This window comes from Conger conger, chromosome 7 (assembly GCF_963514075.1).
Source record: "Conger conger chromosome 7, fConCon1.1, whole genome shotgun sequence".
NCBI lineage: Eukaryota > Metazoa > Chordata > Actinopteri > Anguilliformes > Congridae > Conger > Conger conger.
The window spans coordinates 19768329-19795381 of record NC_083766.1 but is presented as its reverse complement, the minus strand read 5'-3'; the positions used below and the strand labels follow the sequence as shown (position 1 = coordinate 19795381).

Sequence of the window (27053 nt, the reverse complement as noted above, 5' to 3'; positions counted from 1 at the left end):
AACCACCAACCGTCTGGGTCCCAGTCAAACACCTTAGCCACTAGACTATAGGCTGTCCTGTATGTGTGTTAAATCAAGTGTGTACTGAATAGCAAAATGTATTTGACCCCAATGTAGTGTCCATTCATGCAAATGTGACTATTGCGGCAATAAATAACCTTACAAATCATATTTATTCATAAAATGTCACAAAAGTAGGAAACCAGTTTTAGTCAGTAATTTTATTTTACCAAAAATAAAAATGGTGAAATCAATTATTCTGAAACAATGTAAACTCCTTTCCCTTTAAAACTATCAACTATCCCTTAAATACTGTCATCACAAAATATTTCAAGTTCTGCGAAAGCCAAGGCTACCTCAAAGCATTCTAGGAATAAAATACAAAGTTAATTCACTCTCTTCAACTCTTTTTCTGTGGTTATATAGGCCTGTGCCCAGGTCATCACAGAAACAGTCATTTTGCCCACCTTGTAGTTCCACTAAGTGAAATTCATTCAAATGATCTAAAAGAACGTGGTCCAGCGCGGTAAAATGGGCTGTGATTAAACCAAGCAAACATTAGTGTTAAGTCCCCTTTTTGTCAGAAAGGGGAAACGTTTGTTTTAACAAACAAAAAATTAAGGTTAATTCAAGGTAACTACCTTACAGCAAAGGCATTATTCCTATTATTGCTTGCAGTTGAGTGCTTTTAAATAAAGTTAGCAGAATCAGACGTTTATTCTCAGTAACAGCTATTAAAATGCATGTGCCTTCTCATGCATGGCAAACGGCATGTTAGCAGCCTGAACATTACACGTTTACTACAAACTCTTGAAAGGCTGGTTAAAAATAATTCATTTAAAATCAGCATTATGAAAATGGTTTTACATTCTTCCTTTCAGGGATGGCCTTATAGTGGCAAGCTCTGTGCTTGTGTACATCCTCTTGATCTTTTATTTGAGTACATTTCACACATTATAAATATCCATTGCTTAACAACTTGTGATGGTACTTCATACTGTCACAGTGGGATGGGGAAAGCGGCTTCAGCAGTGCGGAACTTTCAAATTTACATAGCGCAAAAAAATAAAATAAATGTAAAGCTGGCAGTAGAAGGTCACTGATGACACAAGATGGCGGTTCCCAGATCCAGGTATTTAATGTGTGGTGATGCCTGTATGATTTGTTGTATCGGGTGTGCTTGAGGTCGAAGGCATCGAATACCTGCATCTGGCTGGAAATCCCAGAGGAGAGGGTTGTGAACCACCATCTTGGCTCCCACTGACCTAAGATACCTCTGAGCCTCCTTCAGTAGAAACCATATCGCATTGTCCCCTCTAGATGTGCAGTGCAACTACATCAAAATACCATCCAGTTATTTCCCTCGTCTCAGCTAAGAAACTGACAACCCTTACTACTGTTAAACCCTTTCAGTCCCAACCCCAATATGAAGTGGGCTCCACCCAAATCCCAAGAGGGGTTTGACTTTGGTTGAGAAAATTGAGAGAATTTTAGTAGGGTTTTAATAGGGGCTCAAAACAATAGTATAGCAGTCATTTTGATTGGTCAAAAAAGTTTGAGGGGGCCAGATGGCACTCTTGGGATTTTACAGTAGATTCACTCAAGTGCCATATGGTACTCTTGGGACTGAAAGGGTTAAGAGTTGACAATTGGTTTAGACAATGGAGCTTACAATTAGTTGTAACAGTTTTGCTCAAAACAAAATGGCAGCTTTCAGCAGATGTTTTACTGCAAGAGCCAAAGGAAATGCGAAAGGATTAAGTTTTCTTCTTTCTTTCCAAGAATCTGGGAGACACCACACGCCCATGCATGCCTTTCACAACGATTGTTTTTTAGCTGGAGGGGCTTTTCGGTTTTTGTTTGCTGTGTAAATGCCTGGCTGTATGTGTGTTCAGCCAAATAAGGCCCATTTCCGTTAAAACATTCCTCAAACACACAAGCCATTTCTCTTTTTAATACCAGCAATGCTCAGCCCATCTCAGCTATGCCTGGCACTGGAGTCGACCTGACCTGACAGCTTCATTTCGTTTTTTTTTTTTTTTCCCTTCCTTTTTCCATTTCATATTTCCAGTAGGTCTAGCGCTCCCTTCATCAATGTGAGAGCCCATTAAAAACAAGTCAGATCTTAAAGATCTTGTCCACTATTTAACAATATTAGTAGCATCACACGAGGGAAGTCCTCAATTTCAAATTCACAACAAGTATTAACACTGTAAACACCTCAAGTTTATAATTATTCCCAAATATGTACACGTCCTTGAAGTCTGCAGCAACAAGGCCTTTTGTTTTGTATGTTTCTAATAGCTGACCTATTGTTAGATCTAACAAAACGGGTCTGGTCCAGAGTCAGACTGCACTCATATCAGATACTATTAATACACACCAATGATGTGGGTTAGTACACAGAACGTGTTTTTCTAAACGTGTTGTTCTAACTTCAGCAACAACTCAGCAGTAACGCAAGGTTAATACAAACAGAGAAGTGAAAAAAAACGGCATAAAACATTTAAAAGTCAAAAAGCAAAGTAAGGAAGTGAAATCTACAGCTGCTGTGGTCCATGTACTATGAATAGGACCTGGAGAAATAATCATGTAACCCTCTGGGATGTCATCCTAAATTACAGCTGAGATCCTACAGGGTTTCCTGTAGGCACTCAAGTTGAGCAATCATTTAGCAATAAGCATAGACTGGCGTTAGCTCTGTTAGCCACGCTGCTCAAATTACTTTGTTTCTTCTGCAGTGGTACATTTACACAAATCAAAAAGGACTGTGCTCAGACATATTGCTTCTTTGCAACAGTGGTGGGGTTTGGCGTTGGAATACTGATTGCATATGTGGCTGATGGTGAAATGTGGTGGATATTTGCCTCTACGCGGTTTTGCATCTGTGTGTCCTGGAAGTCTTGTTAAGGTCAATGAAACCATGAGCTCCAGCAAAGAACCAGGAATTCCCCCTGCAGAAAGTTTAAATTTGGCCACAAACTTTCTGCAAGCCAGTGATACTTTAAAATCAACCAAAAAATGGTTATCTGACTGCTCTGCAACAGCCATCTCAGACCCTAGACTTAACTGACAATTTGTGGTTCGAATGGAGGAGTCTGCACTTGAAAAGCTTGTCTCATAAGACATTATAGGTGCACCGATAAGTTGCACGGAATACTGGAAGCAGGACTGTCAATAATTTTGACATCATTTTGGAAATGAATGAATGGTTTAAGTGTAAAGTTGTGTCAAGTGTAAATGAAAACTGAAATGCTTATGAAACAATAACGATTACTTCTCCAGGCCCTGGTCATGACTGTCATGTTCCTGGCACCCAGAATGTATTTTTCCTGATACATAAGTTAAGTTTGTTAACGATATACATTTATACAGGAGGGTTTTTTTCCCCCTTAGGGTGTTCCAAGTCCATTTTCTTCCCTTACTTTACTTTCCCATACTCTTCTCTTCCATTTGGACTCTGGTGATTCAAAGCCACAGCCTTCCAGAGATCCTTCCAGGGTTTCAGACAGTTCTTTAGCTGGACACAGCGGACTGCGCTTCAGTGTCAATCCTTCCACACGGACCCCAAAGATGGCCGCCGCTCGGCGTCAGGAACATGATGTCACATGCCGAAACGGGGATGGGGTCACTCCCTTGCCCCGCGCCCGTCGCAGAACAGGCTGGGAAGAGCCTGCCCACATCGCCATAGGAACAGAGGAATTGATCTTTCTGATTGGCCGGGCCACGAGAAACGTGTATTGAGGAATTGCACACAGGCAGCTGAGAAATGGACATGAAATCATCTGACCCATCCCTGAAAACATTGCGAGAACGTCCCTAAAAAGCGAGAGAAATGCCTGTTCCTTGTTTGGCTTTCCCCCTTTTACTGGCCTACGCTGACAGAACCAAAGAGGACTAATAAATAACATAGAATCACAAAATTACACTGTACTAAACAATATTGATTTAAAACAATTGGATTCAAAATACAAGGTGAATAATAAGAAACAAAAATAAAATAAAATAAAAATAAGACAAAACTAAAAAAAAGCCTTGGTCTTTAAGAATAGTGCAGATTTACCCCTAGACTAGGAGCAACACTCAAGTCACGCAAGACTGAAATAACAAAATACAAAGGCCAAGCTTGCCATTTCCTAAAACAAAATTATGTACAAAAACATCTGTTAGACACCCTTCCCGCCGAGGCTCCTATTTTACCCAGGGGAAGCCGGATTGTAAACCTGCGCGGCATGCAGTCTGTCTCAGCAGTGCAATCAAATATCCGCTAATTAGTACAGAAAGTAGTCATCTATGAGAAGCAGTGTTCCAGCACTGACCTGGTATTTACATTCACCTCGTACTTGGCACTGCACAATCTTCAGCAGGACACCGTCAGGCTAATGTGCTAGATATACCTATCGATTATGATGCCGCAATTTTCTAGACTTCGGATTGGTGGAGCAGTTTGTGACTGGTTTATGATTGGTGGAGACAGAGGTGTATGTATCTGTGATTGGAGACGGTGAGCATTTGTGATGTGTATACAATCTGTGGAGAATTTGCTGTGCGTTTGCGATTGACCTTTCCAGAAGACATCACAATGTTTATATATTTTTTTTCAATCTAATGCTTCTCTCCCCTTCTTTTGCAGGTCTTGAGGAATGGATTTTACCTATCCCTAGTTTACGTGGTGTTTCATTGCCTCATTTAATGCACTTTTGTAAGTCTTTTTAGTGAGAAACCTCTGCCAAACGACTGTTGTAAATTGCGAATTGTGATTGTTGGACACGGCGTTGTGCGTTTCTGACTGGCTGGGGATGGTGGTATATGTTCGAATCTGATTGGTGGAGACAGAGGATTGTGTGTTTGTTACTGGTGAAGAGAGCATTGGGAATGCTTGCTGGGCCAATGAGAGAGCCTCTACAGACACATTCAGGAGGAAGGTGGGGGGTTGGGCGTCCCTCCTACACCAGGACCCTCAGGGGGAAGGAAAGGGCCGCCCCTAAAGACAGCCCCAAGGCCAGGAAGAAGGTCATCAACGCCCCAGCCGTCTCTGCGTCTTTGGGCGCCACCAACCTGGGAAAGAAAGAGTGGAGGAGGGGGAGAGAGTGGAGGAGGGGGGAAGGAGAGGAGGGGGAGAAAGAGTAGAGGAGGGGGAAATATGTAATATAATAAGTGTATAATATAAGTCAGCTGCGAGGAACGTCAAATTACACCTATATAAATTCCAACCATTTACATTTACCTCCACAACCAAACTACTCAGCTCCTGTTCCCCAGGGCCACAGTGTCTGTAGGTATTTGCTCCAGCCATGCACTACAACACCACCAGATTTCACCAATGTGAGCTTACTTCCTGAACCAAGCAGGTTAAATTATTAGTGAAATCAGCTGGTGTTGCAGTGCAGTGAAGTTTGCAGACACTGCAACCCCCAGGAAGCAGGAGTTTGAGTAGCCCGGCTCAATTACCCCACTCACCCGAGCGGTCACCGGAACCAATTATGTCCCTCTTCCTCTCCTTATGTTCCCTTTCTCCCTCTCCCAACATTAGAAAATTATCTTCTCAAGCTCTACCCCCGATGCTGATGGTCTTTATCCACTTTCCGATACAACTCATTAGCTCGCTTTCAGTTCCTCCTAATTCCTTGTGTAAATCGTGCAAAACAACTTTCCCAGAAGAGGCCTTTATTTGCAGGACTCATTTTGTATGGGTAATTTAGCTTATTCATTAACTGTTTAATCCATTAAAAAGTGAGGGTTAGCCTATAAGCCTAGTGGCTAAGGTGCTTGATTGAAAGGTTGGTGATGCTGTTGGGCCCTTGAGCAGGGCCATTAACCCCACATTGCTCCAGGGGGGCATTGTCCCCTGCTTAGCCTAATCAACTGTAAGTCTCTGGATAAATGCGTCAGCTAAATAGCTAATGTAATGTAACATTAGTAGTGCAGACTATTTCTTGCAAAACTCCATTGTTCACAGGCATTACAGCAGTGCCATGGCAGTTGAAATGTGGCGTGTGTGTAGATGTATAATTAGCCACTGCTATAATTAGCCATGTGTATGCCATAAGTTATATAATTATACTTAGGTATTCTAGCTGCCAACCGTGGTATGCTAGTTGGAAAGTTGATGTACTCTTCAAGGGTTAAAGTTTTATCTATGCGAGTGTGCTTAAATGACTGCAATGTGACGTAATGTAATGGATGTGTGTGTGTGTGTGAGAGAGAGAGACTCACTGTGGCGCGTAGCTCATAGACAAGCAGACACAGTAGCCGCTGGTCCCAGAGAACAGCAGCATGATGATGGAGAAGGCTGCGTCCTGGGGGAATAGTGCTGGGAGGTAGTAATGGTTCCTGATGTTACACAGCATGATGAGGGGGATGAAGATCACACGCGACACCACCAGCACCGGGAACAGACGACTCTCCTTCGGGGGCTGCGGAGAGGTGGGGGAAAACGGTTATCGGGGCTGTCGACTCTCCGTCCTGGCACTCTGTTCTGGGATCCCATCGCTACCCGTGACCTGGGTTTTCCCTGTCTGAATGAACCTGGTGAAGAGTTCTATGGTGAAAAGTGTATCGATATGTAAGTGGCTTATAATCAATATATCACATGTACGCTGCTTGTTATAAAATCAAATGAACCTAGAACATTAATTACAGCTGAGCTTATGAAAACGCAAGAAACCACAGTGAAAACTGTTGAAATGAGAGCAAAGAATGCAAAGAATGCAACGTACATTTACTCACTTAGAAGAGAATGTTAATCAAATGTTTAGTATGTCTATATTAGAAAAGAATATTAGAAGAGAATATTAATCAAATGTTTAGTATGTCTGTATATTTTCAATGATTTACTGCTGATAAGTTTGTGTTAGAAGTGCATAAGTGACTCATGTGTAATCCGAAGTACCAAACATGATTTTTATGCTGTGGAAAGTACCAAACATGAGTTATATGCTGACCCATATGTAACCTGAGTGGAAAAATACAAGATGACGTGTTTGTTGGAGGGCAGTTTGTGGGGGCAGGGGCGTCCTGAACTTTGTGTGGAGTTGGCAGAGCATGAGGACCTTGGGCGTTTTGCCACAATGATGTTTGCACCTGTTTTGGGTGGGAGGAGTGGAGATGGGAGTGTATAAAATGGGTGTAAAAATGACATTCGAGGTCCATTTTTCTGCAAAACTGGTCCGGCTTTATGCACTTGTGCTAATAATGTCTGATTTTCCTGAAGAGCTTGCTGCCTGTCTATTCCCTCGTGAAGATGTTTTTCGACAAATTGGAGATTGGACTTAGAATTAGTTAGCTGGCTAAAAAGTGAAAGTTTTCTGGTCGACTAGGATATACCCAGGCTATATCTGGGTAAAAACTTGGGCTATATTGTGGTTAACCTAGTCTGGTTAGGTCTCTTAACCTAGATTTCCACCTCCTGAAACATCTAGATTGCACGTTATTTATTTATTTATTTTTTACATGTAGAGGGTGAGCTTTTGCGGTAAAACACCAGGCCGGCCACTCACCCACTGGACCACCGTGGTGATGGTTCTGCCGACCCAGTCCATGATGTTGAAGAAAAGGAAGCAGCACACAGGGATGAAGTACACCTCTGAGCGGGGGAGGGGAAGAGAGAGAGAGAGGTCAGCACCATTCTGCCACCAGGCTCTCCAGAGCTCCCAGCAGCCTCTCCTGATTTAAGAGCGGATCACACATAGAGCCAGGGCTGAAACGGTCTCTTCCAAGACACTTTTCAACTTCGACGAGTGCGGCAAAGCCATTACCCATTTTATTGGGCTACTTCTAAATATAGGTGACAGCTGCTGAGACCAGTGATTTGTAGGCGGTTTTGACTTCAGACAGACTGACTGAATTTATTTGACAAACCGACAATTAGTTATAAACATATACAATTCATCAATCAAAAGGAAAAAAGGTATCAGGATAACACCGTAAAGTTCAAGAGCTTATATAAGTAAGACACATTTACAAATGCTAATTGTAAACGTGTTAAGTGTGTGTTAGTGATGCAGTGACGTACCCCATTTTGTTCCTTCGGATTGGGTCTTCACCTCCACCGTTATGGCGGGGAACACGGACAGAGTGACTATGAAGACAAACGTCACGCAGAACGCCATCACCCAAATCTGAGAGAGAGCAGGAAGGGGAAAGGTTAAACCAAAAGCGTGACTGGACATTATGACACCAAGATCACAAGAGGCTGACTGAGGGAACATTCCATGGGACGCCTCACTGGAACTTTCCACCGAACAGTTCTTGGCTTACGCTTGGCATTGTGCTTTAAAAAATAAATAAAAATAATAATCTTTCTAATGAGACTTTCCAAATCTAGAAAAGCCAATACCAGCTTTATAACCAATTAAGGAATTACATTACAGGACATTTGTTATTTAGCTGATGCTTTCATCCAATGTGACTTACAGTTTATTAGACTAAAGCAGCCTGTAGCGTAGTGGTTAAGGTACATGACTGGGACCTGCAAGGTCGGTGGTTCAAATCCCGGTGTAGCCACAATAAGTCCCGCACGGCCGTTGGGCCCTTGAGCAAGGACCCTGCATTGCTCCAGGGGAGAACTGTCTCCTGCTTAGTCTAATCAACTGTACGTCGCTCTGGATAAGAGCGTCTGCCAAGTGCCATTAATGTAAAGCAGGGGCCAATCCCCCTCGGAGTAATGCAGGGTTAAGGGCCTTGCTCAAGGGCCCAACAGTTGATCTTATTGTGGCTACACTGGGGCTTGAACCATCAACTTTCCCGGTCCCAGTCAAGCACCACAGCCAAAATGCTGCCCTATTAAGTAAGAATTAAGTAAGGGCCACACCATGATCAGGATGGCATGCCTATTTAAGGCGGTGAGGGGGACGCACCTTTTTGAAGACCTCCCTGACGGACAGCTTCTTGTCCGGGGTGCGGGCCGACTCCAGTGTGATGAAGGCCTCCTTGTGGCCGGAGTGGACTGGCGTGCCGTTGGGCAAGGAGCCGTTGGCGTGGCCGTTCTGCTTGCCGTTGCCCAGAGCCACCGTCTCATCTGCCGGGGGTGGAGAAGCACGTCAGCCATCTTGTCTTGTGCCAAGAGTGTGTGAATAGGATCGTCGAGCAAGGCAACATATGTGAATTTTCCACATATTACTGCATGGCTGCGTTGACTAACGGGGTTCAGCTGAAGGACCATGTTCAATGTTAAAGTGTGTAACCTGGGGGGTCTCTTTTCTTTAACGAAGCAGTTTGCTGGATAATGGCACTGAATAAATCCCGGAAAACTCCCAAATCTAGATCAGATTTAGTAGAAATTAAAAAGAACGGTTCCGGATTTTACTCACATTGCCTTCTATTGTAGTGGAATGATTGACATTGGAAAATAAATACTGTGCCTTTAAGAAGTGAACAGGATATTATGTACGTGCCTAGTGACCTGGAAGTGTGTTTCTGTGTGTGTGTTTGTGTGAGAAACTGTGTGTGAGAGAAATCTGACTGTGTAGCTCTATCATCAGATATAATATAATATAATGTCTAGCAGTAGATTGCACTCGACTTGTTGAAAAGCAGGGCTCTTTTTCCAATAAGGACTATATATTATGGTATTTCAATGATTTAGCAGGTACAGAGCTGATTTTGAGTGTCAGATATTTTGTTCAAATATCTCTTCAAAATGTATTAAGTTCATATTTCATTTTGTGAGAAATTCTTAAATTAGTAGTTACTTTGAATTCATACTTTTGGTATCGGAACAATAATAAAGGCTCTCTGGATTCTGACCACATTGTGAGACTTAGATTACATTTTTTAAGTAACATTCCACCGCCTTGAATGGTGAGCTAAAGCAAATACTTTGATTTAGAAACATTTGTTTAAGAGAGTTTTTTTCATTAACTTCGTTTCTGTGCATCGTGCCTCAGAAAAAGGTGCAGCTTGTGGATGTAACTGTGGTCATCTCAGCCGAGTCGCAGACTTACCACTTTCTTTAAGCAGGAGCTCATGGTTGAGCTCATGGTTGGGCTCAGGTTCGTAGTTCTTGCTTTTGTTGAAATAGAACTGTGCAAACTCCTACAACAAGAGCCAACACACACGTTAGAGTGTCTGTCATAAATGCTGATCCCCCGAGACCCGACCCACGGCAGAGATCAGACACCTTGCAATTAAGCCAAATAATATCCATGCACGACCCTGCTGAAAAAACTTTTCACAGGTTTTGAAACAGCTGGTAGCTGGTTGACCAGTTGAGACAAGATCCTGGCTCAACATGGTTTAACCAGCTCAAGCAATGCTTTGAAACAGCTGGTAACTTGTAATTTCAAGCTGGTCATAGCTGGATTCTACAGCAGGTGAATGGTTAGTACGTATGACAGAATAATTATGTACTATTTATGTGGGGTGGTAGTCATCCAGGCATTTTAGCAGAGCAGTTTGCACTAGCTTGGACTCATTGCATCTCAGTGTATGGAGGAAGGCAAGAACTGCCTCCCATTTGTAACTACCTGAAAATGAATCCGTGGGAACTCTGGGTAATGTAGTCCCAAAACGTACAGCGGGGCAGAGGCTGTACTCACCAGGTGTGGCAGCAGGATGTAACTCAGTAGGGTGATCAGGGTGCCCACACAGGGGGTGATGAAGTAGCCCAGGGCTGCCGTCTCCTTACCTGCTTCACCTGCGCGGGTGAGGGCAAGAGGAAGAGGAGTCAGATACACCCACAGTAACCCCACACTGCGTTTTATAACAGCTTTCCAACTGGGTGTTCACTCATGAGCTATCAGTGAAGTGTGTGTGTGAGAGTGTGAGTGTGTGCGGTACTCACTGTATATGGACAGCAGCATGTGTGTGTGTATGGAGTGTGTGTGTGAGTGTGTGCGGTACTCACTGTATATGGACAGCAGCATGTGTGTGTGTATGGAGTGTGTGTGTGAGTGTGTGCGGTACTCACTGTATATGGACAGCAGCATGGCGAGGGCAGCGAAGGTGCCGGCCAGGCCCTGACCGCTCATGAACACAGCGCTGTACTTCTGCGGCAGCATCCCCACCAGGCCGAACAGACTGCCCTGCAGCACGGCCCCGAAGGCTGGGGAGAGAGAGACCTTCAGCCTCGATACACGCTCATAACACACTGTCCATAATACATAACACACGCTCATAACACACTGTCCATAATACATAACACACCGCTCATAACATACTGTCCATAACACACGCTCATAACACACTGTCATAACACATAACACACCGCTCATAACATACTGTCCATAACACACGCTCATAACACACTGTCATAACACATAACGCACTGCTCATAACACACTGTCCATAATACATAACACACTGCTCATAACACATAACACACGCTCATAACACACTGTCATAACACATAACACACTGCTCATAACACACTGCCAAACATACTGCTCATAATACACTGTCCATAACACATAACACACTACCCTGCAGCACAACCGCAAAGGCTGGGGAGAGAGACACCTTCAGCCTCTATACACGCTCAAAACACACTGTCATAACACATAACACACTGCACATAACCCCCAAACACACTGCTCATAACCGCCCCAAACACACTGCTCATAACCACAAAACAGACTACTCATAACAGATTACTCATAAAAGTAATTGGAATTTACCCAGTTTAGATTTACTTTTTAATATTTTATCACATTTGTTGTATTAGTTGTATTATTAATTTAAAAGGGGATTACCTTTAGAGTGACTTCACATTGCTCACATTTTCCACAGATTATCTAGCTGAGTATGTAAACTATTCTACGAATGCCAAGCTTGAGGTCTTGCGCTTAGTATCGTCCTGTAATCTGGTTCAGTTCCCCACTGGACCACTTTACTGTATGAGGGGCACAAACTGGGCCACGTTCATTAACGCGGATCCAGTGGGCTCAGATACGCACAGTCACTATACCTGAGGCCAGAACTACTGAGATTTCTGAAAACACACAACATGTTTATCACAGAAATCTGCTTCCTCCTCCGAGTCACACCCGATTCAATATTTAATAAGTCAAAAGTCACACCTTTAGTGTAAAGCTGCTGAGTATTAAATGTGGACACAAAAAAAAAGTTTTATCAGTGCAGCAAACAGCAGCGTAAGCTACCTGCAGGACTCGCAGACGCCCGCATGAAAATGTTGACGTGAAATTCCAGCCTTGACTGACAGACTGGCGAGGAGCCAACCTTTACCCCAGTGCAGTACATTAACAGTGCATTAATACTCCTGCTGTTGGTATGAGCCTGGACAACAAGACGGGAAATCTCACAAATTTCAATCAATAAAGATATATCTATGTAGAAGAAGATATACTGCATTGAACCCGGTCGGGTAATCTGTCCTCTGCATTTGGCCAATGCTAGTTACCTAAGAGTGGACCTTGCTCAAGGGCCCAACAGCTGCATGGATCTTATCGTGGATACACTGGGGCTAGGACCACCAACCTTCCGAGTCCCAGTCATGCACCTTAGTTACTACGTTTCATGGTATTAAAGAAATGGGAATGAACAAATTCGTTTTCTGCATATTCACGTCGGCTGCCAGGCGTATTTGAATTTTTTCCGGTTTCTCTTTGTACGCCATAGCCATAGCGAGGCAGGAGTTCTCTGTAATTACAACCAAATTCCTGCCACTATGGTGAGAAAACGGTGTGCCTGCTAACTCATATGCTTGTGGAAAAACAGGCACCACAGTGGCTGGGATTCATCAATCAAGTCAATAAAACAGTAATGTAAGGCCTACAAGGATGATTTAAACCAGTGGTCTCCAACCCTGATGGTTTTCATTTTTACTCTGCACTTAACTAACCAATTTCAGGAGTTGATTACAGTTAACTGGTTACCTGGGTCTGAACAGGTTTGGAAGATTTTAAGGTGAAAACAAAAACCAGTAGAACCAGTAGCTGGTATGAAGACCAGGGTTGGAAACTACTGCCTTATTCTAATACAGTATACACACAGACACTCCTATGTGGACAAGTGTACACGCTTATGAGCACACACAAACATGCATTCTCTAATTTGACCTAGTAGATTTCCAGAGAACTCCAGTCGACAGGCCAGGGGTCTGTTTTTCAATCGGAAAAACATTTTGCTATGGTTTCTGTGTTGAATGATATGCATCCTCCCAACAGTGTGCAACGTTTTACAACAGCCTTTGAGGTATGTTTGCTCCCATTTGGGAGGTGAGTCAATAATGACGTAGGCCTATGCTTTAAAGGCCGGAGAACGCCTTCTTAGACACCATAGGAACAAACCGTACAACGTCAGTCAGTCCGGTCAACACACCACCGTTTCTGTTTAAATTAACATTTTTGCTACGTTTTGCCATGACTGAACGTGGCCCAGAACTCACAGTTGATGAACCAGATGGTAGCCATGGTGATGGAGAAGAAGGTGTCCGTGTTCTCCACAGGGGTCTTGACCAGACCGGCGGTGAGGATGAAGAGCAGCAGGATGCAGACCAGGCTGCCCGTGATCCGCATCTTCTCTGAGATCCTGCCGGGCGGAGGGACAGACAGAGATCAGACCTCTTATGGCTGGCTCTCAGGGCGTGGCAGAGCTTGGACCACTCTAACAATCTGTCCTTTGACTTGAACACATACACTCTCAGAAATAAAGGTACCCTATAAGTGCATAACATTGCACCCCTAGCCAGCAATATATAACTCATTTAAATGGGGTTTTTTTGCTAAGAAAATGTACTCATTTGTACCAAAAAGAGGACATTACTGTACTTTCAGGGAACATTTGGGAAATTTGATCCTTGAAGAACGAAAAATGTACCTCCACTATCACTACATTTCTCAGAGTTTCAATTAAACGTTTTCATTTCCTTTCAGTTTTACTCAGATGTTTGAATTGCTGCAGGAAATTATTTTGGGACTTGATGTGAGAACAGATAGAGCTCTACTTTGCAGAGGGTAGACAATTGACCTCCCCCGCCAGGCCCCTGAATTTCACTCACCGCTGGTACAAGAAGGAGTTGAGGAAGGTGAAGAGCAACAGGGGAAGTTGGGATAGCAGAGTCATCCAGTTATTGAAGTAGTATTCTTTCCGAGCCGTGACCGTGCCGTTGACCCATTCCGACGTGTTGAGCCGATCCTGGAAGTACTGCGGGAAGAGAGGAGAGAGGCACGGGATGCTGACTCAAAGGAACCAGCTTTTCCCACAATCCCAAAACCATATTCCCAGAATTCCGGCCCATTTTCCGACAAAGACTGACGAATCGCCTCTTCTCATTGCACCGTGACCCCTCTAGACATCCTTCCTTTCTTTGGATTTGCTTCTGAGATAATGCTGTCGGTAAGGCTATTGTGCGCTGGTACTTCCTTTTGTTACAATAAAAATAGTTGTTTGTTAGGTTAACATTACACTAATTCATTCTTGCTGATGTCGTATGTTTGTATTCGGTAGCATGGTGTTGGTTTAGTAAAAAAAAAAAAAATTGCAACTTTCATGTTCAAACTGAAATGTTCACATAAGGCTTCAAGGCTTTACATTATCAAAAGAGGTTTACTGTGAACTGTGGATGTTTATTGTGATGCCGTATTTTTGCATTCCTGAGAGTAGTGTGGATGTTTTTCCAAGACTCAGGATTCAGGATTAGAACAGGATGAGAACATCTGTGATGTTATTGTAACATAATGTTATGGGTACAATGTTCCTCACCCAGAAGAGAGCAGGAAAGCGTGTGTAGGGTGTGTAGTTTCATGTGACAATGCACTGCAAAAAACGTCTGTCTTAACAAGAGTTTTGGTCTTGTAGTGAGGCTTCAAATCACATTTTATTCTCATATGTAGAAAATATTAGCTTGTTTTAAATTGCGGTTTCCTGCCCCATTGGCAAATCTTGAAATGAGTCAAACTGTCTCACCTCATTGGCAATATCAATACTTGAGATTTACTTATTTCTTTGGTTTTTGCTATGCGCTGGCATATTTGGATCCCTCTTGGGCACAGCATCACAGTCCAGGGGAGAGCTAGTCCTTTTCCCCCAAACAACAGCCTGAGGCATGGCTGACCAGACAGAGGCTAATAGCCCTACCAAGGCTAACAGCCTTGTGGTTAAGCCTCGAGATAAAACACTACTTTTCCACCGTCAGCGCACAAAAGAAGCTCTTTAGCTGCCAAAGCAACTCCAATCCACACCCACACCCATCACAGGGAAACCTTGGGTAGCATAGTGAACAAGTAAATGTTAAATTTCACAATACATTTTCACTGATGTTTATAATACAGATTGTTATACTTAGCCAGTGAGAAAAAGAACGATGCAAATCAGTTAAACTTTCGAGCTGAGTTACTGCTTTCCAGCGAACACAAAATGTTCTCACAATGTCACTGAAATGAACTGCCAATGTTATAACATTGCAACGACATGTCAGCAACATTGTGAGAATGTTTTGTGTTAGCTGGTCTGCATTGCCATTTCTAAAGCCAAGTACAGAATATAAACAGTGTGTCAAATGCTCTGCTAATTCCCTTGTTAAGAGTGAGGATTTAAATTACATGTCCTGTTGATTCCAATCAGGCTGGGCTGAATGGGCGTAAAAAAAAGGGTCCAGTTACCATGGTTGCAGTCATGAAGAAGTTCCAGGGAAGGAGAGTGCCCAGGCCCAGAATGAAGAATATAACGCCCACCAGCCAACCTCTGTTTGGGGGAAGAGATGAGCTTGTTAGGGCTGTAACACCATACCCCCAACACCCCATCACCCACCCAACACTGCAAAAACAACTTCGTATTTTAGTCTTGCACTATATTGAGACTTATTGAGAAATCTCATTTCTTATTTTGCTAAATAAGACAAACATATTGCCAATCAGATAAGACAGTTTGATTAATTTGGGGTAAGAAATATCATTTGTCAAGCAAACTTAAAAAACAAGCTAATATTTTCTACTTGAGAGAAAATTATTATGTCCAGAACTAAGACACTTGTTAAGACATTTTTTTCTGCAGTGCAGCCAGCCCCCTGATCTGGGACCACCGTGGAGAAACTCTCTCTGCCGCATTTGGCCATCTAGCCCCCACCACTGGGATCAGCACTCACCGGTCCACAGGGGCATCGTTCCGGGTCTTCATCCTTCACGGGTTCTGCTGGTTCTGAGGAACACACACACACAAAGCAGGGGGGCCTCAGTACAGCTCCTGTTCAGCACAGTTTGTTTCCGAAACGAGACCATGGCAGGACAGAGGGCAAAGAGTCCACCTCAGGTACCCCTCCCTCCCCCGTTACAGACAGGCGTACGGACGGGAAGCCGCATGGAGATGGGAACAAACAAAAATGAAACAAAGACCCCCGTGCAGGGTGGCTTGGGGGGGCGGAACTCCAGCTGAGCCGATCACCTTGGGCCTCACGAGCGGCCAATTGAGCACGTACGCACCGAGCCAGCGGAGGGAGGGAGGGAGGGAGGGAGGGAGAGAGAGCGCAGCTCAGATAACATAAAATGCATGGGGCAGCCTGTAGCCTAGAGGCTAAGATACATGACTAGGACCCAAAAGGTTGGTTATTCAAGATCTGTTGAGCCCTTGACCACATTGCCCCAGAGGGGATTGACTCCTGCTTAGCCTAATCAACTGTAAGTGGCCTTGGATAATAGCATTATTAATGATAAATTATTATAACATAATGACAAGCACAGGCCATTCAGCCCAACAATGATCGCCTTTTCCTACCACTGAAGTGGTACTGTTTAATTTGCCTAAAAGCTGAATAGTATCCAGCACCAGATCAAGCATGGTCTTGAAAACCCCCCAGAGTTTCTGGCTCCTCCTCCCCAGATGACTACCTCTCACTCAGCCCTACATCGGTCTCCCTTACTGCGGTGTAATCTGGCTGACCACACTGTATCCACAGCTCACATTCCACAAACTTCGACATCAACAGGAGCAGGTCAGGTGAACCATCTTCTGTCCAAGGCGACAATAACAGAGTGCCACGAGGGAGGGATCAGCTCATGTATCCTTGACCACAGGGTGTCAGGTCCGTCATGGCGGTGCCGCTTCACCATCCACACGGATACAGAGCTTCTGAGCCCTTCCAGACCCCCGGTACCAGCACGTCCTGTCCTACAGATAACGCCTATTTTTAAACCTCGGCCTTCCCAAAATCTCAGAACCTGTCCGAATCCTCTAACGCGCAGGGACAGGGCTCTACTGTGCTCCCATTATAGGGGCGTCTGCTCCTGAATAATTGATGTGTGCTAACATTTTGGAGCATGGACTAGTTAGGATGCATTAGTGCGGTCAAACGTTTTTCAGCTTAGGACCAAACACGCTCCTTGGAGAAAAACAATGCTAGCTTAGAGCCCTGATGCAGGAATGTGCCCTCATATCTGTTGTTCAACTTATGCCTTCACTGCAAAAAACATCTATCGTAGTGTCCTCCGTATTCATGGCGGACCGTCTCCCTCCCTCCCTGGGGGAGGGCAGAGCTGGTCATAAGGGGCTCTGAGTGGCTGCTGTTACAGCTGCTGCTTGCAGCTGAGACTCAGCTTCAATAACAGACCGTGGGACCAATCCATGTTTTTAACTCAATTCAAGGCTGTATTCCAAGCAGACATGCAAGCATGCCAAAAAATACAATAAAAAAAGAAATAATATCACCAGAGAACGTGTTGTCAACCAGTCAAAAGTCAGATGTTACACTTCTAAATATGATGTCTCTACTGAGTCACACAATCCATTCGATCAGCAATCAATCAGCATGATCGGAGACAGCGCAAGGTCACTGTTCCCACAATGCAACAGTGCAGTGGAGGCAGGTGTACATGACAGAACTGCCAATACTGGTCTGCTAGCTCAGAGAACTGCTGTAGCACAGGACACAGAAATGCTACAATGACTCAATGTTGGCATTACTTCTTAAAAACATTGACATTAGCATGATATTGATGATTCTGGGCAGATATCAATTATCAATATTTGTTTCACCATGTTGGCTGACTCCCTTGCCAATACCGCCCTGTTTCACATTGTAAACTACAACCACTTCCACAACAAGTAAAAGAGTACAAACTTCAAACAGGTTCTCCAAATAATACAGTATATATAGAACATGAACTACAAAGAGCTACAAAGGCACAATAGAGTTTGGCTGGTAAAAATGAAAAACGGTTGTTAAATGAGAGTTTCAGATGACTATGATTAGGCTGCTTTTAACTGAAAGGTACAATAGATAGATTTGTGTGTTAAAACATTGTTACAAGACCATTGTAAATCCCTTCCTATCATTGAAAAAGGTTCACTAACATGTTGACTCACCCTCTGCCTGTATTTATAGTCCTTAAATTTGGGTTTCAAAATATACAGTTGACTGAATATGCTGACTGTTGACTTGAATCAAGTTCTACATTATAAAATAAAAATGCTCCTTTGGAACAAACATGGGACGTCGATAAAAATATGATCAGCACTGTCCTGCTCCAACACGCAATACTGAGCATTCAGTTCCTTCAGTTCAAATCAGTTCTTCTTACTCAGCACTATTGAACACACAGAACACCAGCCTAACTACACGGTTACTGCATAACAGCAGTGTTTCAGAAAATGGGCAGACTTACTAATACTACAATTTCATTTCGATTTAATGTTGCGTTAATAGTTCAGCACTTCCTGAATTCTCTCTCTGTACCTGTGACTAGTCTATAAGGGACCCTACAGGCAAGAACAAGCAAATTGCAAGGAGAAATTGTGACCTTTTTAATTACATGTTTACTATAGAGAACCACTTGCCTCAAATATTTAGGGGAGGGTGGTACTCGTAAAAGCACAGAATGACAGATGAGGATGTTTACCAAACACAAACTATCCAACCAAGTTTATGTAGATTAAAACACAATAGAGTTTTCCCTCAGCTTTCACATGTGTGGGGGATGAGGTCACAGAACATCTAACCAGATGCAGACTCATGAATTCCAGCACGCAGTACTGAGGGTTCTTTATCCTTCCAGTTCAACTCAGTTCTTCTCAGTCAACACTACTGAACACACAGAACAGCACTCTAGCTATAGCCCGCACCAGAATGCAGCAGTGTTTCAGAAAATGTGTGTAATAACAGCATACCTGTGCACAGTTGGCAGGCAGCGGGCAGTGTTCACACAAACTCAGACCTCTTCTCTCTCAGCTCTGCGGACAGCTCCTAGCCTCTGGCTGTTGATGCTGGTCTGTGGTGCGGTGGTGTGGATATGAGTGCTGGGCGGAGGGGGAGGGGGTTGTTATTGGAGGTTGTGTACGCAGGGAGAGTGGTGCTGACCTCACGTAAATAGGCGGAGAAAAAGTAATTTATTCACAGGGCAGCCCATTCTAGGAGGGCTTAGACCAAATCTGGAGGGGGGTGAGGAGCCCCCTTCCTGTCCTCTGAGCCCATCTCATTTCTCTCCCTGTAGACTCACTGCACTTTGACACAGAAACCCAGGTGCAGTGTGTCAACAGCAAACTCCGCTTCACAAAGTCAAAGGACGGGGGGGGGGGGAGACAAGGTAGCCTAGTTTAAACACCCAAACGTCTCCTCACGGGAGGGGCTTTCGGTTCCGATTTTGTTTTTTTGAAATGTTGTTTGTCGAAAAAAGGTTCCTCCCAGAAAGTGAATCTGGGTAGATTTACTACTTTCACCCTGAGACAAGGGCTCTACACTAACACTTTTCCAGTGAGCGTGTGCTGTTAAGGTTAAACATTTAGGGGCACACTAATGCATCCCAATTAGTAGAAGTGCCCTAAATGATTTTTCCCAATCAATATTCAGGAGCAAACGCTCCTATAATGGGAACACTGAGGAGGCCTGCAGGCTCTTGCCCAGAAAACAGCGTAATCATACGGAGAAATCAGCTCATTCCGTCTGACGCACCACTGTGTTTGCATCCGGGTGGAAAAAAACCGCTGGTATAATGTGGCACATCTGCGCACAGGAATTGGTGGAAGCGCCTCACCCGCCCGCCCGCAATCCCACGATGAGTCACCGATGACACTGCGCTTCCCATCTTGCGGGTACAGCTGTCCCACTCTGCCCTCACTGCCAACGACTATTAATCACGTGCTGTCGGGACGCACAAGCGCAGACAATATCCTGTCTGGGAACACACGCGTGTGTGTGCGCATACACACACACACACACACACACACACACACAGACAGACACTTACACCTCTATCTCTTCATCAGGTGAACCCAGGCCCAAGGACACAGCAGGTCAGGGGAACTGCAACAAACAGCTGTTCCCACAGTGCACCTGCGATTTGCCTCAGCCCTGTCTGTAATGTTCTGTACCCATTGCCACTGCTTACTACACAACCATTTAAAACAAACACGACCTTTTTTCTGTCAACACAAACAGAAACACGTCAGTCCTGAAAGACTGGAATGGAATTAGCCTCAGTGCTATTAATGAATGGCATTTAAGAAAATACTGCAATTCCATTTCAAATTAATGTTGCGTAACCTATTCAGCACTTCCTGAATTCCCTCTCTGTATCTGTGACTTGTCTGTAAAGGACCCTACAGGCAGGCTCAAGCTTATTACATTTTAAATGATATGTTTACGAATTGAAGGCCTCAAATATAGTACTCATAAAACCACACAGAGCCCATAATAACAGGTGAGAAGCTTACTAAAATGTATGGAGATTAAACACAACAGAGTGCCTAATTTTCTCAGCTTCCATGTGTGGGTGGGGGATCACACAGAGATTCTGAATGAATTCAAGCTACCAGTAAAACTAAGTTATAACCACAAAAGTGTTATACATAGGTCAATACTGCACTTATAAACAGACTATAACATACAATTATCCCCTTCAACGACAATCATGCATCTTATGGACACGCAAAGATAATACACGGTTACCAATAATAATGTTACTTCTCATTAATTGTGCATCGCATTTCACCAAGACAAGCAATTTACACGCACTCAAACAGGCCCCTGACTGAAATAGTAAGCTGCTTACCACAAACTGCAGTCACTACAGCAAGCTCCCACAGAGGCATAGCATGCAGGCATTTTTCCCCAATCTTCACGGTATGGTGAACACAGATAATCAGTAGGCCTAACATAAAGCCAGGGAGGTCCAGTAGTCTAGCTTGCACCAAGAGCACAAGAATGGACAAACCGTCTATCAACATACGTGTCCAACATACTGTGTAGCATGTCTCTGTCAGTTGTTCACTCCACTTGTAATGCTCTTTAATAGAGTGGTGTGATCGTTGTAGCTATTGACACCGATGCCACACTAATAACATGTGTAGGCCACTTGTGTACTAACAAGGATTTAGGCAATTAAATGTTTGTGAAAGCAGTGCCCCAAATGAAAATAAATGAACTGATAGAAAGCCCTTTCAAGGATTAAGCCTAATAGAGACCAAAATAATACTGGCACAGCGATCTGCGAAATTGACTTTTTATCAGGGGTAAAAAAGAAAAAAAAGAAAAAGAAAGAAATAGTGTTTCTAAAAAATAACAAAAACTTTTGGTGTAGAATATTTATCCAGCACTAGTGATCTTCAGCAAGCAACCTCTAGAAATGAACCAACTCCCGAATATTCTTGAAACCCATCGGGGAAAAAACACTACTGAACCCAAAAACCTTTGTTTACCAAAAATACTTTTTAGGACACCGACAGAGTACGTGGTGGTTGGAATTACAGTGGCGACTCATCGCAAATGCAGACTCACGCCACACGGATGTAATTAATACGGTCGACCTACTTATTGCGCCCCCCAGTCATTCAAGGTGAGCGACCTCCTGCTACCACGGCGCTCAAATAAGATGTGCGGAGCTCTTGCTCACGTTCGTGGCAAACCTCAAATACAAACAACGTAGATGGAGGGGTCATTCAGTAGTTCGGGCAGCTCGACAACAGCAACCCGCTAAATGTATTTCCTACAAACCAAATACATGTTTACAGCCGCCGCTCAGGCCACTACTAGCCCACTACAAAAAGAGGAGAAAGCGACGTCGCAATGAAGGGTGTACGGCTGTCATGTTAGCATATCAGCGGATTGAGCAAGCCAACTACTTCGTATTCCTGAGACCACTTGGTTGGTAAATCGCCAAGTTGCGAGCGAGACCCCGCACTAAATATGCCAAACGTCCTCTCACAGCGGGATCCGTTGAACTGGGACCTCATTATAATCCCTTCAACAGACGGACGCCTAGTTACAGGGAACAAGACTTCTCATTGTGGCTCGTTTCTGGCAGCGGTTTACGAGCCACGAGAAAGGACATACAGACTTAAATAGGAAAATTACCTAAATAAACAGACGTAATGAAAAATGACAATGTTTCCTCTTTAGCCAGCTAGCTAGCTTAGGCACGATCTGGCTCTGCTATAGCACCTGGATACGAAATCACACTCACCTTTCGGGTGGCGACGGGATCTCTACTGAATTTCCATTTTTTGTTCACACGACGTTTGAAGAACGGACGGAGAATAACGAATGTGGTTTTTTTTTGTGCTGATCTGGCAGCGATCGCGACGGAGACGTCAAATCCACGCCATGTGCTCCCCGATTCAGTATCACGCATGTAATTACGTGACTACGTAGGAGGAAACATTGCGTTAACCACGCACTCGGAGTCGCTGATCGCGTTTAGCGATTATATCTCAGTTCTCAGAAATCGTATTGCGAGGAAATCCGGAATTGTTACCGAATGAAAGGGTGTATACGTTTGTTAGCTGGACCCATATCTTTAATATTCTACAGTCCTTTCTGTGAAATCATGTTCCCAGCCATTGTTGCTGTGTTTCCAGTGTGGGGCGGCCAAGCATTGCTATTGATTGTCAGTTGCCACCCAGCTCATTTGCATAGCTGATTAAAACTATGAATTGTTACCCAATGAAAGTGGAAATACATTTACTAGTTGGACCTATATCTTTAGGATTGTATTGTATTTTCTGTGAAATCAAGTTCCTAGCAATTGTTTCTGTGTGTCAGGTGCAGGGTGGGCATTAATTGCTATAGACTGTCAATTCACAAGCTGCTCATTATAGACCTATATACCCAGGGATAAACCCAAACCATGCACTTTTACAATTTAATTAAAGTCAAATCAACTTTATTTGTGTTGCACATTTCACGCTATATTTGTCAGTACGTGCTTTAGAGCAGTGCTTCTCAACCAGGAACTGATTTAATTCATTAAGGCCATTTTTGGTGGTATGATTGGTTCAGTTGTTAAATTAGTTGTTTCAGTTTCTGGTTACAAAAAAAACCTTCTGGCAAGACTAGAGTTGAGAAACACAGTTTTAGAGCAAGCCCCAGCCTTTTCCCCCACAAAAGCATGCCTAGGGCAACAGTGGCAAGGAAAAACTTCCAAGGTGGAGAAGGAAGAAACCTTGGGAGGAACCAGACTTAAGTCGGGGGGCCTCCTCTGGCCAGCTTAGGGGTGACAATTATGGTCAGATCAGACAATTAACAATTCATTCAGAATAATTTGGTTGTGTGATGGGTTTTGAATGTGTGGGAGATTGGCAGGGTGCAGATGAAGGAGGTGGCGGTCCCGGGGCAGTATGTGGGGGGTGCCTCAGCGCTGCAGCATGGTTGTGATGGTTGTGAGGGTATCCTCTCCACCAGTAAAACCAGAAGACAAGGGAAAAAAATGACAATACGGCAGTGGGACACAGATGGGACTTCTAGGAAACAAACCGAGGCCTTAATTGTAAGGAGGATTTACTGTTGGGCTAATTCTAGTGAGTATTTAATTTTGTAAGTCATCTAGGACTTACTTGGACTTGGACTGCAATTTAACTGATTACTATCAAGTGCTGTACTTTTAGAAAACAGACAAACATAAAGTCCACAGCTGCTCCCATCTAACTGACCTGGAAAGGAAGGACATTCATGAGCATATTCAAAAACTAAATTTACTGGATGTAGTTTTCCTGTTATGCCAAAATACTGTAAAGATAAATAGAGTGAGAGACGGTCAAGAACTGCTAATAAAGATGAGTTGTGGTGCTTCAGTGAATCCATTAATATTGCTTTTAAAAATATTTTTCCCTCTAATATCCTGCAATGTTCCATTGTAATATGAATCATGGTCCAATGTAACAAATCTGAAATTCACTGGAACAAGGACAAATTTAAATCTCAAATCTCAAATAAAAAATGTAGAGGGGACTGCAAGAATTCTTTTTCGGGTACTGTTCTGATTAAAAATGACAGGTATGTGTCTATAATGGAATCATTGAGCAAATTGTTTCCTTTAAGAATCACTACATCATGCGATTCTAAGTTAATGGGTAAATTTATTTTTGAGCTAATACATATATTTTGGTTAGGAGATTTGGACATGCATCGAGCAGAACAGGAGTGAGCAACTTCTACTTTACAATGCTCTACTAGCTCTTTTGAAGATATACAGTCAAATACGCATATTATGAATTTAGACTGTATAATTATTTTTTGTATTAAATCAAAAGTGTACTCCGTTTTTTTTTTTTTAAACCCACAGTGTCGTTTCCAGGTATTGTCATTTTTAAATATAATCACGTGTGGGTAATAATGTAATCCAATTAGTACAGCTACCAATGTATATTTTTGCTCTTTAAATACAGATCTAAGGCTAACATTTTGACCTCAAGTGGTACTGGATTACATGCCACGATAAGCGTTTTTGGAAGATGAACAATTGCTCTGTGTAGGTCAAAATCATTGTTTTTTGAATTTCCGCAGTTACACAAGTACTTTGTTTGACATCCAGATTCGGACTCTAACGCAATTTTTATATTCTCTTGTGTTAAATCGGTCAAATGTATTATTAGAAAATCATTTGGTAACAATAACAATTGCTGGGAACATGATTTCACAGAAAATACTGTAAAATATTAAAGATATGGGTCTATAGAGTAAATGTATACCCCCTTTCATTTCGTAACAATTTATAGTTTTTGAGTTATGGGCTATGCAAATGAGCTGGGTGGTAACTGACAGTCCATAGCAACGTATGGCCACCCCACACTGGAAACACAGCAACAATTGCTGGGAACATGATTTCACAGAAAGGACTGTATAATCTTAAATATATGGGTCCATCTAACAAATGTATACCCCCTTTCATTTGGTAACAATTTATAGTTTTTGAGTTATGAGCTATGTAAATGAGCTGGTTGGCAATTGACAGTCTATGGCAATGCATGCCCATACCACACCTGACAGACAGCAACAACTGGTGGCAAACAGTTTTTCTAGAAATTAGTGCACAATTTTATATTCTCTGCAAATACATCACAATTATATCCAACTGTATTAATTTAACAATGAAAATTGACAAAATTATAGTTCATAAATAATTTTATTCACCGAACTTTTATTTTGATAAATGCGAACCGGAAGTCTCCAATTGTGGGCAGCAACATTTCCCAACTTCACTGAGCTGCTATTTCATCATACCCTTAGTGATAATATGATCAGGCACTGCGCCTAGTAACAGCTAATAATAGTACGTTGACGATATGAAGTTACGGGAACACATGCGTACTCGAGCATTTATTAATAATCTATGGTTTCACATTATTCAATGGGTGAAACAATAAAATGGTAAAAATGTGAAAACGTCAGCGCCAGGTTATTTAATAGGGTGCTATATTACATGCTAAATCATATGCCACGAAGAGTCGTGCACAATTTCGTTCGGATGTCTGCAATCAAATATATTACAGTGATAATTGTTTTGGAATAAACGGACAATTAAACTGCTTGAGAATTCGCTTTTTGAGAGGCGGGCTAGTGTAGTCTAATCATTAAAACAAACCATAATAATTAGAAAATAATTCAGTTAATTATTTTCTATATAGGCCTACAATACAAATGATAGCCTATGTGCCATGATATAGGCTACTGATGATGATACAAACGTAATTTATCGTAATTGTTCCGAAGAATATAGCCTATCTAACGAAGATGCGCGGTCTCTTTCGTGCAAAGGCTAGGAGTAAACTCCTTTCTGCGACCTTATAATTTTTTGCTAACGCACCTGCAATGCTATGAATGAATCAATTTAATTGAGTTATAGAGCGCAATAACTTTATCACAGGCTATTACTAAGAAAAAACAGGCGTGTTTTAAGCCGCAACAGGCGTTGGCGGTCATTGCATTTATTAGCTATAGCTGCTGGATTCAGGAAATCAGGAAAAAGCCCATGGCGGGTAAACATGAACATAATCAATGTTGCATATATAAGATAACAACACATTCTATGCTATCCTACCAGTCCACTGTTTTGCTTCACAAGTTAGTTGCATTTCTGTTAAATTATATAGTTCAATGTAATCTCCTGGTCTCTCTTGTGAAACTGATAAGACTATTCTTATTGGCTTCGGGGTTAAATAAGAGGTAAATACATACTATATTGTATACGCATTGAAAGCTGCAATTTATTAGCAGAGGCCAAACTGACGTATAACTTACTGCCTACTGTAGGCTATAATGATCACTATTTAGGATAAATCAGCTAATCCAATAACAGCACTACCGTTGAGGAATAACAGCAACTAAGACACTCATATAGGCTAGCTACCCGTTATACTATCATAGCCTACTCGGGGAAATGTTGTAGTGTAATATCAATTTCTATAATCTGCTAAAAGAAACCATACAGTAAACGTGCACTGTTTCTTTAAATGCAGTCATTCAAGGTCACATAAATCATAAGCGCGATAACTTACAAAATCCGTATTGTCTGCCGTGCGCTTTTAGACAAAACCACCCTAAATCCCCTAATAGCTAGTTAGCCTATGGTTTATACGGTAATTCTAGAATATAATTAAGGCGCTAGAGAGACTTACCTCTTCAAGTTTCTGCCACTGATGATACAATCTGTACGATCCGCGCGAACTAATTCAAATGCTGGCGGTTTTTTCTTTTTCTTTAGTTGCCTGGGCGGAAGACAAGCTTTTCAGCTTTAAAGAACCAATCGCAATACAGTAGCCACCACTACAAAGCCGCCAAAACAACACAACCAACCGTTTATTTAATTAAGCTAAATTATATTTTCTCTTTGATACGTTCCAGCATTAGCGTTTACATCAGTTTACATTTAAATTAGTCTGCACAGCCCAGAACA

The 27053-nt window shown here is 42.8% G+C and overlaps 1 protein-coding gene across 5 annotated transcripts; it reads right to left on the bottom strand.

Annotated features, from left to right (window-relative positions):
- Positions 1–202: 202 nt before the first annotated feature.
- On the bottom strand, positions 203–26831 carry LOC133133748 (equilibrative nucleoside transporter 2-like). Of its 5 annotated transcripts, none has more exons than XM_061249927.1 (14): positions 26776–26790; positions 19057–19185; positions 16043–16095; positions 15561–15642; positions 13958–14103; positions 13346–13488; positions 10910–11044; positions 10539–10636; positions 9945–10035; positions 8859–9019; positions 8015–8120; positions 7500–7585; positions 6217–6416; positions 203–5058 (listed from the first exon to the last, which is right to left on the bottom strand). In XM_061249927.1, the coding sequence occupies exons 3-14, from the start codon at positions 16072–16074 to the stop codon at positions 4947–4949; spliced, it is 1392 nt and encodes a 463-aa protein (XP_061105911.1). In that variant the 5' UTR covers positions 16075–16095; positions 19057–19185; positions 26776–26790; the 3' UTR covers positions 203–4946. The 5 variants fall into 5 exon arrangements, with proteins under 5 accessions (XP_061105911.1, XP_061105909.1, XP_061105910.1 ...); XM_061249925.1 differs by lacking the exon at positions 26776–26790 and adding an exon at positions 22347–22524; XM_061249926.1 differs by lacking the exon at positions 26776–26790 and adding an exon at positions 19920–20060.
- Positions 26832–27053: the final 222 nt, after the last annotated feature.